The sequence below is a fragment of the Mya arenaria genome, chromosome 14 (assembly GCF_026914265.1).
Source record: "Mya arenaria isolate MELC-2E11 chromosome 14, ASM2691426v1".
NCBI classification, from domain to species: domain Eukaryota; kingdom Metazoa; phylum Mollusca; class Bivalvia; order Myida; family Myidae; genus Mya; species Mya arenaria.
Genome location: NC_069135.1, coordinates 28,811,199 through 28,825,830, shown reverse-complemented (window position 1 = coordinate 28,825,830; position 14,632 = coordinate 28,811,199). Strand labels below are relative to the sequence as shown.

The 14,632-nt window shown below is 34.2% G+C and overlaps 1 protein-coding gene across 1 annotated transcript; it reads left to right on the top strand.

The window, feature by feature from the left end:
- Positions 1 to 204: 204 nt before the first annotated feature.
- LOC128217622 (interleukin-17 receptor D-like) lies at positions 205 to 14,085 on the top strand. The gene is made up of 6 exons (XM_052924888.1): positions 205 to 291; positions 2,192 to 2,269; positions 7,268 to 7,321; positions 8,342 to 8,500; positions 9,094 to 9,135; positions 9,810 to 14,085. Exons 2-6 carry the CDS (start codon positions 2,260 to 2,262, stop codon positions 11,315 to 11,317), a joined length of 1,773 nt encoding a protein of 590 aa, XP_052780848.1. The 5' UTR covers positions 205 to 291; positions 2,192 to 2,259; the 3' UTR covers positions 11,318 to 14,085.
- Positions 14,086 to 14,632: the final 547 nt, after the last annotated feature.

Below are 14,632 nucleotides of genomic sequence, written 5' to 3'. Positions count from 1 at the left end.
GCTCTAGACGAACATGATATTATGTAGGAGGTGTCCTTTCGTTCCGCATTTAGTTCCACCACGGACCTATAATTCTGAATAAAGGTCCGTTGTTCCTATTTAAATTATGGAGTTTCCGGGTTTTCGGTAATTCCACCAACTGTGAATAAGGTAACTGGTACGCTGTCAATACGGGGATTTGGCTGTCCGTTGGAGTAGTCTACCCTTCGCTCTGTTTCCCGTAAGGTGTCATTATGCATTTATTATTTACAACTTCCGTCAAATAAACAAACACTTCATTGTTAACTACAGGTATCTGGGTTTTTTCAATTTCTTTTAAACAAAATTAACATATTCTGTGTAATTATTACGATTCTTATGTTAGTTTCACTCACTTCACTGATATAATTTGACATGTTTTTCACCTTTAAGTTTAAAGAATAAAGCTTATTTTAATCTTTGTTTTGATTTTTACTTTGGCCTGTACATGTACAACTGATACATTACACTGCATAAAATACTTAGTAAAATCTCTCTAAATAGTGGTTGCAAGTAGACTTTATACGTCTGGGGTGGCAGGTCGAGCGTACACTTACTGAATCCATAAAAAAACTGAATCACATATCAAAGAAGAATGATGGAGATGTCATTGTCTCTCCAGTACATGTATATCTAGTTCTGTTTAGTAAATTGCCGCCTGTAAATTGCCATGCCCAAGGTGTTTTATCACACCTGTAAGCAGTTTTTTCAACCTTATGGTGTAGAACTATTTCACAGATTTAAAGTATACTGGTACTCAACAAGTTGGACCCACTTTCTGTTTCCCTCCGCGGATTTTCGCTATAGCTGTCAACACAATGAATTTATCTACTGTCCCTGTCTTCAGAGTTTGAATTTAAGGCCCTCGGAGGGTGATCAGTCGACCAAAGAATTACAAATGTGGCGTTCCTCGGAGGGGTTTACTTTGAGAGGTCATGTTTTATGATGCAATACAATAAGTGGCAACACATCAATGATTCAATGTTTATTATTAACAAGTCAAGAAAATATTCAATTGCCATTTACGGATACAAATACAAATTAAACGCAGGTAAGAATCTTTTATGATTAACAATGTGATTAGCATAAAAACCAATAACTCCTGAACAAGAATGAGACACAGAGGTCCGCTGTGGGGTCATAAAATTGGATGATTTCAAACGCTATTGTTCATATTAAACTCGGCAGTAAACCAGCCACTCAGAGAAACTCTGTGGGATTTTAGCGAGGACAACAGTTTTACCCTCACAGGAACACGTGCTCATCAACTTTATCCCTCAGATTGATTGAGGAAATTGGGTCTAACCTGTTGAGTGTACTGTAAGCTAAATCGGTTGAACAATTAATTACCAAATTAACTGCACGTGACAGGGTTTGTGTGGGTGTTAATGTGATAATGTTAATGAGACATCAGGGTGTATTTGGTTTGTGTTTTTACATTTCAATCAGTTTGCAATTTAAGTGATATGATGGATGTCAAAAGTCAGATTGCTTAAAAGCAATGTTTGATCTTGATTTTGTCACCAATCATGGCCTCCTTATCCAACTGCATACATTGTTTTAAAATAGTAATTACTTGTATTCATGCATGCAATACAGCAGTATCTGTGCAGCATTACCAACTGGTTAAAAATGAGCAAAATTTGGCTTGGTGATGTGATGAATGCTGCATGGATTTCAATGATCATTCCCATTTCTATGCAATGATAGATATTACTCAATTTAAATATGTGAGCTTGTCGTCAAATATTTCATGTTAAAAAAAGTTAACGTTTTGGTTAATCACATTGTTGACTTTAACAAAGTTCTGAACAATCCCCCCATTATTAGATGAATAAAACCATCTGAGCACGCTAGGATGCGAAAAGGTACCTTAATTGGTGTCAAATAATAAAAAATTGTGAATTTAAACCGGACCAAATATCACTTGAACAGTTCGTTTCGGCAGGTTCTTATTGAGAACCCTGATCTAAGCCCTTTTCCCTGCTTTTGGTATGAAATCCCTTATATTCAAACAGACCCATGGCTATTTGTGAGGATTGATAATTTTCTGTTGTAAGAACCCCTGCAGTTCTTTAGCCAAGCAGTTGTGAAAAAGTTGGGGCGTTTTGTCCAAAAATTTAACATTCAAAAATGTAATGGTAAATGATACTGATTTCAATCTGTTTTACAGGAAAGTGTGTGTTCCATGGTGTGAAGATGAGTGGTCTGCAAACACTTACATCCAGACAATGAAGCAGTATGGATACGGGTATGTAGAATTGTGTTTTATATTTTTCTTTTTTACTATATAGACATACAAGCAGTGGATATCACACACATCATGTACATGTATGTAGAGGGCCATTTTTTTTTCCAATGTAAGATAGCTAAATATAATTTGGATTGAGCACCAACAGCCATATTTCACTGGTATCTTTGCCATGAGTTGATATTCACTAGGTGAAATTTATTGCTATCCTAGCTGAATTGCTGTTTTTTTTGTTGTTTTTTTATGCTTATAATTTATGAACACAATAGGCAACTCATCTTTTCTCCAAGCATAGCGTGTGTTTGTGATTGGTTTTTGTACAGTGAAACAGGCTAATATGAGACAAACATGCGATTTTTCCCCTCCAATAAACTCACTATTATAAATACATACATGTACAAACTTGACCTATTTTGAAGCTGAAACCATTTTTTTTTATTAAACACAATTCTTAATATTTCATGTCAAATTCATAATATTAATGTTTATGTATGTTGATACAGTGTGTCCTTTTCTCCCCTTTAGCACCCTGTCACACTTTTGCAGCACTATGTCCCTTTTTGAAACTTGGCTAAAATCCTAAATGTGCCATATTATAAGTTTTAATCACAACAGAAGAAATAATTGACAGTCTTGATCATTTCATTCTATCCAAGCAGACCATGGGTGCCTGTACTGGTCTCAATGAGGGCAGAATGGTACTACCAAAAGAGGACAGGGTGCAGTACCCCAACCTTCCATAACTCTTGAGTTAAAACCCTACACATGTACATTTAGGCCCATAAATAATTGTCTCTTGATTGTCCTTGTTCATCTGGAAAGAAATTCAGACAAGGGTTGGGCTAAGCTCGGGGTGATCTTGTTAAGACATCTCGAACTGGGATTAAACATTGTAATTGTAAACACTTTTTATCGAGGCATTATTTTCATCTATCATGGCTATTGGGCTTTGTAATTATGTTTCTTTGGTTACTTGCATAGCGTTAAGTAAAGACTGTCTACACAAAACAATCTAACATGTCTTGTCTTCATAATGAATAAGTATCATTTTCCAGCTTTTTTCTATAGTATTAGTGTCATCATCCAGCTAGCCTGGCATCAGATTGTATCAAAGCCTTTCCTTAGAGAGATTGTCCTTTATTGATTTTCATTTGGCCGTTTTCTTCATGTGTCTATATCTTTCATTTTTCTGCTATTCTGACCGTAATGGAGTTAAGTGTTGAATGATATTAGACTAAATGGATCTACTTTATTTTTACGACTTTGTTTTATTTACTGATTATTTATTGTGTTCTCAAAGCATTTACTTTTATACAGAGAATTGGATATTATAAACATTATTCTGTCTCCTTAACTTTGAAATCATCATTTAAAAATGTAAGTGGTTAAAATATATTTTGTCTGTGCTTGAGATTAATACTCATTTTCACTGACATATATTTAATTTAGCTGTAAAGATATGTTTCTGTTTTTATTTTTAATATGTTAACATTTTGATACATATTAACTTCTACTTGGAAATGTCATAGGGATATCTCTATGGCAACATATAGCTTAATTGCATGTCATTATTAATTGCCATTTACAGGAAAATCTGAGAAATTGTTACACCTATGAAACATGGCAGCCACATCTATATAGACATTACTTTGTCCATTGTCATCCATGTTGTCGTTATCATCACACATTGGTTTCTGATCAATACTTTTGAATGACTTGAAGTAGAGTATTCAATTTTTTTATTTATTAGAAAATATTGACCAAACATTTTTAATCAACATATTCTAATTTCTATGAGTGATTGCGATTATAAAAAAGGGTAAACATGAACAGTATTGAAACATATATATATATATATATATATATATATATAATGCTGTTATGTGATCAAATGAGTTGAGATTGAGGTTGAGATATGACTTGAGTATTTTGAAATATTGGGACCTGATGTTTTATAACATAGTTATTTTGTAACAGCACATGGTTATGTAGGGCACTAATATCTTTCAAAGTAGACCTTGTAAACTTGTACATGCAGTTATATGCAGGGATGTGATTTGTCCGCGGATTCGCGGAATTCCGCGGATCTAATGGTCCCAGAGACCCCCCCCCCCCCCCCCCCAAAAAAAAAAAAAAAAAAAATATATATATATATAAGTTTAAGTTAATATTCCAGTTTGCTTCAAATTTAAAGTCAGGAGAGCTCTCAAAAGAGCTTCTAAAAAGCCATTTTTTTCTTCTACAGCAGTGCACTTTTGACCCGAAGAGCGCCCCATGGCCGATAATGTTTCAGCCCTCCAGCAGCCAGGTCAATCACATCCCTGTATATGTATATCTATAAGTACATTTTATTTTTCACTGGTTAGGTTTAAACACAGTAATAAACATGTGATTTATGGTTTGAATTTCCAGTGCTGGTTTTTCGAGTGCTATCAGTTTCGTTTCATGCATTTAAATCTGTATACAAATTGTACTCTTGATCAAATTCAAACATTCTGGAACAATTGTTTAAGAGATGTGTTCATTTGCTACATGTATTTGACATTTTATGCGATCAATGGGATTAGAGTGGTCTAGTGGTATAGGTGTCTGCCTCTCACCCAAGAGGTTGTGAGTAAGAGCTCCTCAAGCTACTTTCTCATGGCCTTTAAATAAGGAGACTGTTTTGGTTTCTGTCCAGGAAACACACTCTAGAGTGATTCTTATCAACTTTAAGCTCTGTTCACCATTGAGGAAAATAAAGTTTGTATAAATCAAAATGATAAATTCTTGACTTGCACTTCATTTTTTTTTTCATTTTACTTTTAATTTGATAGTATTTAAGCTGATATGCATATTTCCTATAGAACTATCAGTAATGTATAAGTGTACACCTAAATAACAGAAGTGTCTTCATACAAATGTTGTTGGTTAGCTTCATTGCGTTGTTTAATGTAACACAAGGAAATCAAACAGTATTGCCATGGTTTCTCGGTGTGAATTCCAATAATTTCGATAATTTCCGTTTTTCCACTTCCTGAAATTTTCATTGCATCATTGTCAGATAATAGAACTTTATGTGCTTTGTGGTTATTGATTGAAGTCTTTGGTAATAACTTTAGGCAATACCTTAATTGAAGTTATGTAATATATATATGACCTTTTTTGTGTAGTAATAAAATACTATCACATTGCATAATTATATTCTTCATGATGAATAAAGGCAGGTGGAGAGAAATGACTTAGGGTACCGTAGTGTTGTGCCGATGATCGATTATAATCGACAATTGATCGGAAAGGCCTATGTCGGCGACAATCAATAGTGAAATTTGAATAATCGATTAAAGAATTAAGGGATGCAACGACTACCAACTAAATTTCTTTTCTAGTTAATGTTGAAATGTTGAGGCGTTACTATGTTATCTTTATGTTATCTTGTCACAATCTTATCAAGTCAGTATGTCACTAAAGCACCTTATTACAAATTTTCTTTGTAATTTAACTGCTTAAGGATTGGTTCTCAACTTCTCATATTTGTGGTTTAAAAGTGATTTTTAAAACATGTTTCTGTTTACTTCGTACCATGTAAGAATTTAGTTTCCCTGGTTTCTAAAAGGATATGTTCATGTAAAACATATAGAATATTCAACTGTTTGTTGTACTTGTTACTGTCAGGCCGATTATTAAAAAGAAATTTATATCTTTCTTTGTGTTTATTTTACACAATGTATACACTATTAAATGTAATACAAAAATTAGACCCTGTGGTCTCATGTTCTGTAATAGAAACTTGTAAACACTGAAAGATACAATGTAGTTGCGTTCTGAAAAAAATGATGTAATTTATACAAATAAATGTTAAAACAATATTGTTAGGTGCTTAAAACTGGTTTATGTACTAGATCTGTATGCCTTATACATTGTGACCAAAGAAAATTAAATAATGATTAAATCCATTAATAATCGATCATTAGTCGGTTTTATAAACCGATTATTGATGGTATTTTTTCTGTCTGATTCCCAACACTAGGGTACCGTATCACTTGTACTGACTTCTTGGAATAAAACGGGGTTAGAAGAACTGCGTTTCTTTCCGAGAGTTTGTATTCAACTTGAGTAGATATTTCAGATTCAGATTTTACTGAATATTTTTGCAATCTGAGTGAAATCACAATCTGCAAAAATTCCTGAGAGAGAAATACAACCTCCCAGATCAAAATGCAGTAATAATATCTGTTTTATTATATACATCACCAATTTAAAACACATAGAAGGCAAACTGTAACATAATTAATTGCATTTTTATGCCACACTATTTTAGCATTTTAACATTGTGCAATAATACTTGTTTTGATATGGCGTCTACAGAGTGGAATACGGCCGTATTGCAATTGGTGGAACATGGAAAATTGTATTTCAGTTTAAGTGTAGTGCTTGCAGATTTATGATGTGTGTATATAATAAAACTGGTTGTCTTTGAGAGGGGAGCCATATTGTGATACATGTTTGTTTATTGCAATTCTTAATGATTAAGTGTGGTACTTAAAATGAATGAGTTTTTCATCTGTCGAAAATATAATATGCCAAGCCAGACAATTTTTCTTCCTGTATTGGAATTAAGTTTCAGGATAATCATATATTTAATCTGTATTAAACTCAAGTTCATTTTGGACATTCAAAAAAAGACCAATAAACTTGGGACGGGTGAGATAACAGAGATAAACTTTTATTGGATGAAATGGCACAATACATATGAGTAATGATGACATAAATTGGTAACACTACCTTTTAAAGGTACAGTGTACACTCTCACAGATTTACCATTTTTGACAAAATAAAAAAAAAATGTCAAAACATTCAGTCTGTGAGAGTGCAACTTTAAAAGTTGTCATAACAAAAAAATATTATGATGGAAAATATAACATTTAATTGATATTTATTGAACTAGGCCAATTGGAGATTTCCTTTGCGGGAAATGTAGGTTATAATCTAATACAAAGTTATTTCATGTTGTTTCAGTGTCCAGTGCTGGAACCACACCATCACATCATTCCATCATGTCACAACAGGGAGGTAAGGGGAGATTAATCTTGTTATCTTCATTAATTATAATGCACCAGTCAATTGTAACCATGGCCCCCCAGGTCTGGGGAATAGCGGGGACTTTGACTTTCAGCCCAGCCAACCCCAGGTAAAATCCCCGTCCTGTGGGGACGAACTGATGGTAAAATCCCTGCCAAATGCCCCAGGAACCTATGTAAGGCCCATTCCCCGCTATATTTTGCGGGAAGAAAAAACCACCGCATTCACCCGGCACTGCTGGGCCACCTGGAGGTTACAATTGACTAGTGCATAATCAGGTCCTTGTCTGCCCATTTGGGGAAAAAGACCCTAGACTTTTTGAGAAAATGTGTGCCATGAAATATGCCATTTTGGGAAAATATTATTGCTTTACATAAAAAAAGTGGGAAGTTTTACATTTAAAAGTAGCTTTTATGTCTCCTGCAAATGAGAAAAGTATTTAAAGTAGAAGTTTCTTATCCCTTTCAAACATCCCGATTTGGCTGAAATATCAATTTGTGTGAGTGTAAATATCTATTGCAATAAATCATTATAGTTAATATTGCAAACTGATTTCTGAATGTGATGAAAAACAAGAATTTCTGAATTCAATAATCCCCAAAACCTTCCTCCCACAATTCATTAGGATGTTGAATTAACAATAAAGGGTTAACATGCGTATATTTAAAATAAAAAAAAATTGATTAGTTTCTTTTCTCCCGATTGGGAAAAGTATTCAGTTTGCTAGAGGTAGTGTGTCTGATAGTCTGAGTTGTGGGAACTATAGAAAAATGTTCAACTTGAAATGACTTTGCCCCATTTATTCAATGAAATTAGCTGACTGTTTCAGTGTCCATTGGAAAGTCCGAACTTCTTTGCGATGTACACAATTTAAAAATCACTGCGATGGGTTGATTGTGAAATAGCTTAACATCACTTCAAAATCATGACAATTTTGTTCGGGATAAATCATACGGAATTGTTTTAATGGCTGTCACATCATCTACTCATATTTTTATCATAATGTTTCAGAGAATGTTCAGGTATCGAAGGCCAGTCACCAGGAGTACGAGGAGTCGCTGAAGATCGTTCTTGGTACAGTGTTTGGAGTGTTCGGCGTTGTCGGTATCATCATTATTGTTGTACTGGTCTACAGGTTCTATAAAAACAGGCGAAATGGGAGCGGCTCAGGTAAGATTATATAAGCTTTTCTGATATTGTGTTTGGGGATTTTTTTTCTTTCCATATAAAGTTAAAAATTAAAGATTTTATGGTGAAATGTATGGAACTGTTGGTGTTGTTGGCAGCAGCTTTAGTGAAAATATTTTAAGCCAAAAACCCAAAACAAAACAAAAAAGATGATGGAGTAGAGCTAATAGGGATGACCTTGACACAGTAAAACACACACATATTGTGCCTTCCTGGTACCTCCAAAATAAACTTTCTTTGAGTGTTAACATTATTTTGGACCCTATAAATTTACCAAAGACTACCACTTTGTCAACACTTAAAACATTTTGTCTAAGGACCACACTCTTAAAAATCTTTAGGCAGATGCTATGACTCTGGCTTAATACTTGATAAGAATTGGTAATGATTTAATAAGATTAAGACATGAAATAGACAATTGAAAAACCTGTTTATGTTTGTCATATTCAAACATGGCTGAATGACCAAAATTTTACCCAACAGATTTGCTGATATAAAATTACTTAACATTCTCAGTCTCAGGATTCTGCAAAGTATTTGGTGTATCTAATTCCATGTATACTGTTTTATTTCAGGTTCTGACAGAAATGCCAGTTTCCACAGATCAGTGTCCATAGGTAAGAGTCTTTGTGTTATAGTACTTGCTGATGCTCTAATAGTTACAGTAAGATAAACAGACTAATAGTGATTAGTCTTGGTTTTGCAATATGGCTTCATGTATACTGTCTTATATATTTGATCTGCTCGTTTTTATCGCATACCCATTGTTAGCTTGCCTGTTCTCATAGACTTTGTGTTGGCCGGGTCTTAGTTGTTGATATGCAAAAACTTTGATGTAAAGCCATAACTCGAACCACGCTCAATATGTTAACTTGAAACTTTCTAGATCTGTTTACACTGACCATTGTGTTGACGGTCCCATAACTTTGTCGGAAATTCTGTTGAGTTATGCACATTGATTTACTGGGTTAAAACAAGAGGTGTCATGTTATTTACATTGTCCGTGTGCTCAAATGGTAGCTCCTGCCATGGCTCAAAAATGATTAAGATATTCAAATGAAATGGTTGCAACAATATAAAATATAAAAAGGAATGGCAAGGCTTAGAAATCTCATAAATCTCATAAGAGTTAGTTTGTAATGAGTTATGTTCCTTTTCAACTGAAAAATTAGACAATGTCAGCTGCTCTGCCCTCTTTATTTCATTTAATGTGCTCAATATTAACCCTGATGTGTAAAGCATAGCAGAAAAGCATGTTACCGTGTTTAGATGCATTTCAATTTATTTCCAGACTTGGAACAGAAGCAAGTACCGACTGTGTTGTTGCTGTACTCCTACGACTGCAGTGCACATGAGAAAGTGGTTGAATCATTGGCAGGATTCCTCATAGAAACATGCAACTGTAACGTACACGTTGACATGTTCGAGGAGCAGATAATACATGAAAGAGGCCTTGATGATTGGCTCGTTGATAATCTACAGGAGGCGGAGTTTATTATCGTACTCAGCTCTGTGGGTGCTCGATTACGCTGTAGTAAAAAGAAGGTTAAGTTTAAGCTTGACTCTTCAAAAACATTGCCAGATTATTTTGCTGTTGCTGTGGATTATGTAGCGGAGAAAATGAGAGTTGAGCGCTCCAAGGGTATGCCATTGACAACGTTTTGTGTAGCATACATGGATTATTCAACGGTAAATGATATTCCTCCTCAGTTGGAAATGGCATTTAAGTTTTGCTTAATGAAGGATATCACAGCTTTGTTTAGTCACCTGCATGGTATAAATGGCGAACCGACAAAAGACGGTGCTCCTATTGTTGGATTGACAGCCGATTCTTTTGATACCACGGAAATGGGACAAGAGTTGAAGGTTGCTATCGAATCCGCCAAAGAATATTTCAAATCAAATCCAGATTGGGTCGAAGGACGAATCGAACCTGTGCCAAATCCAAACAAAACAAAGTCCCGTCATGTCAGAAAAAGTTCCCTGGAACCATTGCTTCTTGCCACTCAAATGGACTGCTCTAATTCCACGCCGGATCCCCACATGATCAACAGTGAGATTGCCATGCAACCCTTGCCCCCAAGAGTGGACCATTCCAAAAACACTCAGTCCTCTCAGCCACCACAAAGACAAAACTCATTTCATTCATCTTTGAGCAGTCACCAAACATTGAATACACCTCCAGGGCCACAAAATTCTAAAAGTTGTGATAATGTCCCTTCAGAATCTCTCTGTAGCTGTGACCTTTGCGGGGTTGAAGGTCATCAGATGGGGAGCTCACAGTGCAAACTTAAGCATCTTCTGCTTACTCAGGAAATGGAAATCAGTGAAAACGATGAAAATGTGAAGCTTAAATCCAAATCTATGCCTGCTGTGAATAGAAATAGCTTGTACAGTTCTCAGACTATTTTCAAAGCAGAAGTTCATAAGGAATGGGATGATAACGATGGGTCGTTATCACATGCTGACTCTCAAGAATCAAGTTCTTATGCCGACTCTTCTGTTGATGATCTTGAAAAGGACTTACACTCTATAATGAATCCAACTTTCGTATCTCGACCCCAACCAATGTACTCTCACACTAGTTTTGATGACATTGCTGGTGTTTACAATGTGCTACCTTTACCAACTAAAATGGATATTATCTCCGAAAATGTGACTAAAAAGTCCCACTACACCAATAGTCAAAAAGGGAGTGGTACTCGGGAGCAGTGTGACGTTATGTTTACCAAACCTCCAAACAATTCCAGAAACTTTACCGAAAATATTCAACTGGAGGAGTTCAGCTTGAAGCTGTAGCTCTGATTTATAACACATGATCTGTGTGTTAGACGAGGGTGAGAAATCAGTTAAGTTGTATTCATAGGTATTCATCACGCACCCAAGATTGCGATGGTTTGAGCCCCGCCAGGTACACTTAAAATGGACATATCAGGACTTTGTTTCTAGCAAGGAAATTGACTAGGGCTTGAGTAAAATTGAGCTTATAGCTGTCCTTATTATCAAGATAAAATGAATTATGGGTCTTACATAAGATAAGCATACCAGCAGAATTTGAAAGATATTTCAATAAGTTGTACTATACAGTCATTATATCTTATTTATTATAAAATTACTATTAATTGCATATATCATTCAATATTAATTATGATCTGTGAAACAGAATTAGAATGGCTTGGTTGAATATTATATTATAATTATGTTAATCATTAATGTAGACATGATCTTGCGTGTTGACTTTAAATGACTATACAGTCAGGCCTCGTTGGCTCGAACTCGCTTGTCTTGATTTCCTCGTTGGCTCAAACTGGATCAAAAGGGCTGAGTTTTTATACTGAATGTAAGCATTCCAACATGGCTCAAACTCCCGAGGCTCGAGGTATTTTCCGGTCCCTTGGAGTTCGAGCCAGCAGGGTTCGACTGTACATTGTTATTTTATGCTTTCATGTAGTTTATATAGATTTTACAGTTTAAACGGAAATATCATAGTGATATATTTCATTGTTTTGAATTTTAAGCCAGCTCTCCGTTACCAATCAAACATCAGAATGTTTGCGCAAAAAAATGGCATGTTTTTCTAAAAAAGTGTAATTAAACGACATTTATTCCAATTTTAGCATTTAATGCAGTCATCGAAATAAGTCTTTTGGATGAACAAGCCTGAATTCTTATACTTCTGCTTGGAATTAAATTTTTGAACAAGCCCTGCTGTATAAAACTCAGAATTTGAGCAAGCCCTGAAAGCATTTTACCAGTGCAGGGCTTGCTGGCTTGTGCTAATTTCAACCACTAATAATAAAAAGAAAAATTGTTAGTTTTAGTGTAAGATAGCAATATATTTCACCTCATGAACACCAAAAATTAATTTTTCTTTTGCGGCTACGCCACAAACAATTATCCTCTATAAATTGAATGTTTCATTCATTGACACCAAATACAACGCAATTTGCAATTGAGGATGACCCTGTGCTTTTGAAAGTGCAATTTCCTTTCCTATGTGAAGGATACTTCTTGAAATGAGGAAGATTAAACATAATCATACATGTAGCTGTCATAAGACATCATGTGATTGTTACGTAAATACTCTTATTAGGCTTTGTGTCATAACATAAAACTTCCCTTTTTATAGTGTTATAAATCAAACAACGCATTAACACATTTCAGATATCAAATTTCTTCCTGTTACCTAAGTAGATAAAAAAGCTTTCATTGCCTGCTTTTAGTCTGCACACGATATTTTCTTCACTTTTTTTCTGATTACATAAACACTCAATTAGCCTGAGTTATATAGAGACCCCAATGCGAAATCACTTTCTATATCACAATTATTTGCACTGATGGAAAATCCAATTTTGTGTGAAGTATTGATGAAGCTGAAATTTCGTAAGAAAAATATTTGAGGTTTATCAGATCATAAGTTCACAAAATAACACTTCAGTCATGCATGATATAAGTGTGTGTTTAAAATCTTTAAAGCTTTATAAGAAGATTACTTTTACACCATTCTCCAATGACAATAATGACTGTTCTTACATAAAGCCTAAAAAATAAAAAAGCCTACCTACCCTACCTGTTTTTTAAAAGGATGTAACCCTCTCCAAACGATTTTTTTTGCCTTAATGTGACGTTTGATTGTAGCTATGACAATTCAGGTATCAAAGCATGAATATATATTTTATTTACATTTTTCCGACCGAATAATAATTATGAAATTAACTATTATATGCAGTCTTATGAAAAATTAAAAATCATTATGGTAATGCTATGGTTGATTTTGGTTATTTATGATAAACATTTGTCTTTTTGTACTTATGATTTATTTTGTATTTTTTGTGATAAATCTATATATACCTGTGTTGTTATATCGTTTATTTATTTAATATTGTCTTGTATGTGATTTGTACCAGTAACATTGTAGTGGAACTGCATATGGTCATATAAATTAAAGTGTGCTCAAATAAATTGTTGAACAAATGATATTATTATAGGGGCGAATTTTAGATTTATATTTTTCTCTCAAAGCATTTTTTCAAGGTCTTCCATGACCAAAATGCAAGATTGATGTTTTTTACACCATTTGAAAGTTGCAAGTTGTATTGTTTAATGTTCAATAATAGTCCAGGAGGTATTTGAATTGCTGTATTGAATGATATCTTGAAATTCATTCTTTAATTAAATATTGCACTCTGATTGGATTAGCGCTCATCGTTTTACCATTTGTATAAAACGTTAAAATTACTCTGCTATTCTTATATACAAATTACAAGACAATTTTACTTTTTGTATATCATGATAAAAATATTATATAAAGTTAAGAATATGGATTTATCATATTAGTTCTTGTGTGCACAACCAAGTTCTTGACGCAAAAAACCCAGTTCTTTATCATATAGAATGCATATATTAATTATATTTATAACAGTTTACCTTGATCATTGTAAGCTAACTTGCTATGATACAATCTGTTCCAATTTACATGTAATATTTCTGTTCTTTGCAAAATGCAATGCAAACAATTTGTATATATATATAAACTGTCTTCTAAAAATAATAAAATTATTACAGTATGTTTTGGGTTTACTCTACATGGACCTAGGTTATTCAGCTCCTTCGATATTGCTGTTTAACTGTAGGCATTAGATGCTGCCGCAGATGGCAGAAGTCATGCGAAAACGATGATGAAATAGATCTGTAATTATGTAATAAAGAATATCAATATCGAATATACGTATTATCTTTTAAGTCCTATGGTTTAAAAAGTTTAGAAGGCTCTTGTGTAAAAACCACTTCGATCTTACTTGATTGTAGCTAGCACTTAGCATCATCTTAATATAAGGATATACATGTGACGACTTCTCCGAATCTGGTGCGACTACATAGTGATACACCTTCACATTCACCTCTAATAGATGAGGATTGTAAGAACTCGTTTGTATATATACATGAATGATGTTAAGTCATTCTATCATAGGGGCTTTAATACGGGCGTTTGAAATAATAGACCTTTTTGTCATTGATATTGGCCAATTAAATCCGGAAGTCATTCCATATTTATCTCGTATTTTATATATGTATTCAGGGGCGGTTCTAGGATTTGACGTTAGAGGTAACGTA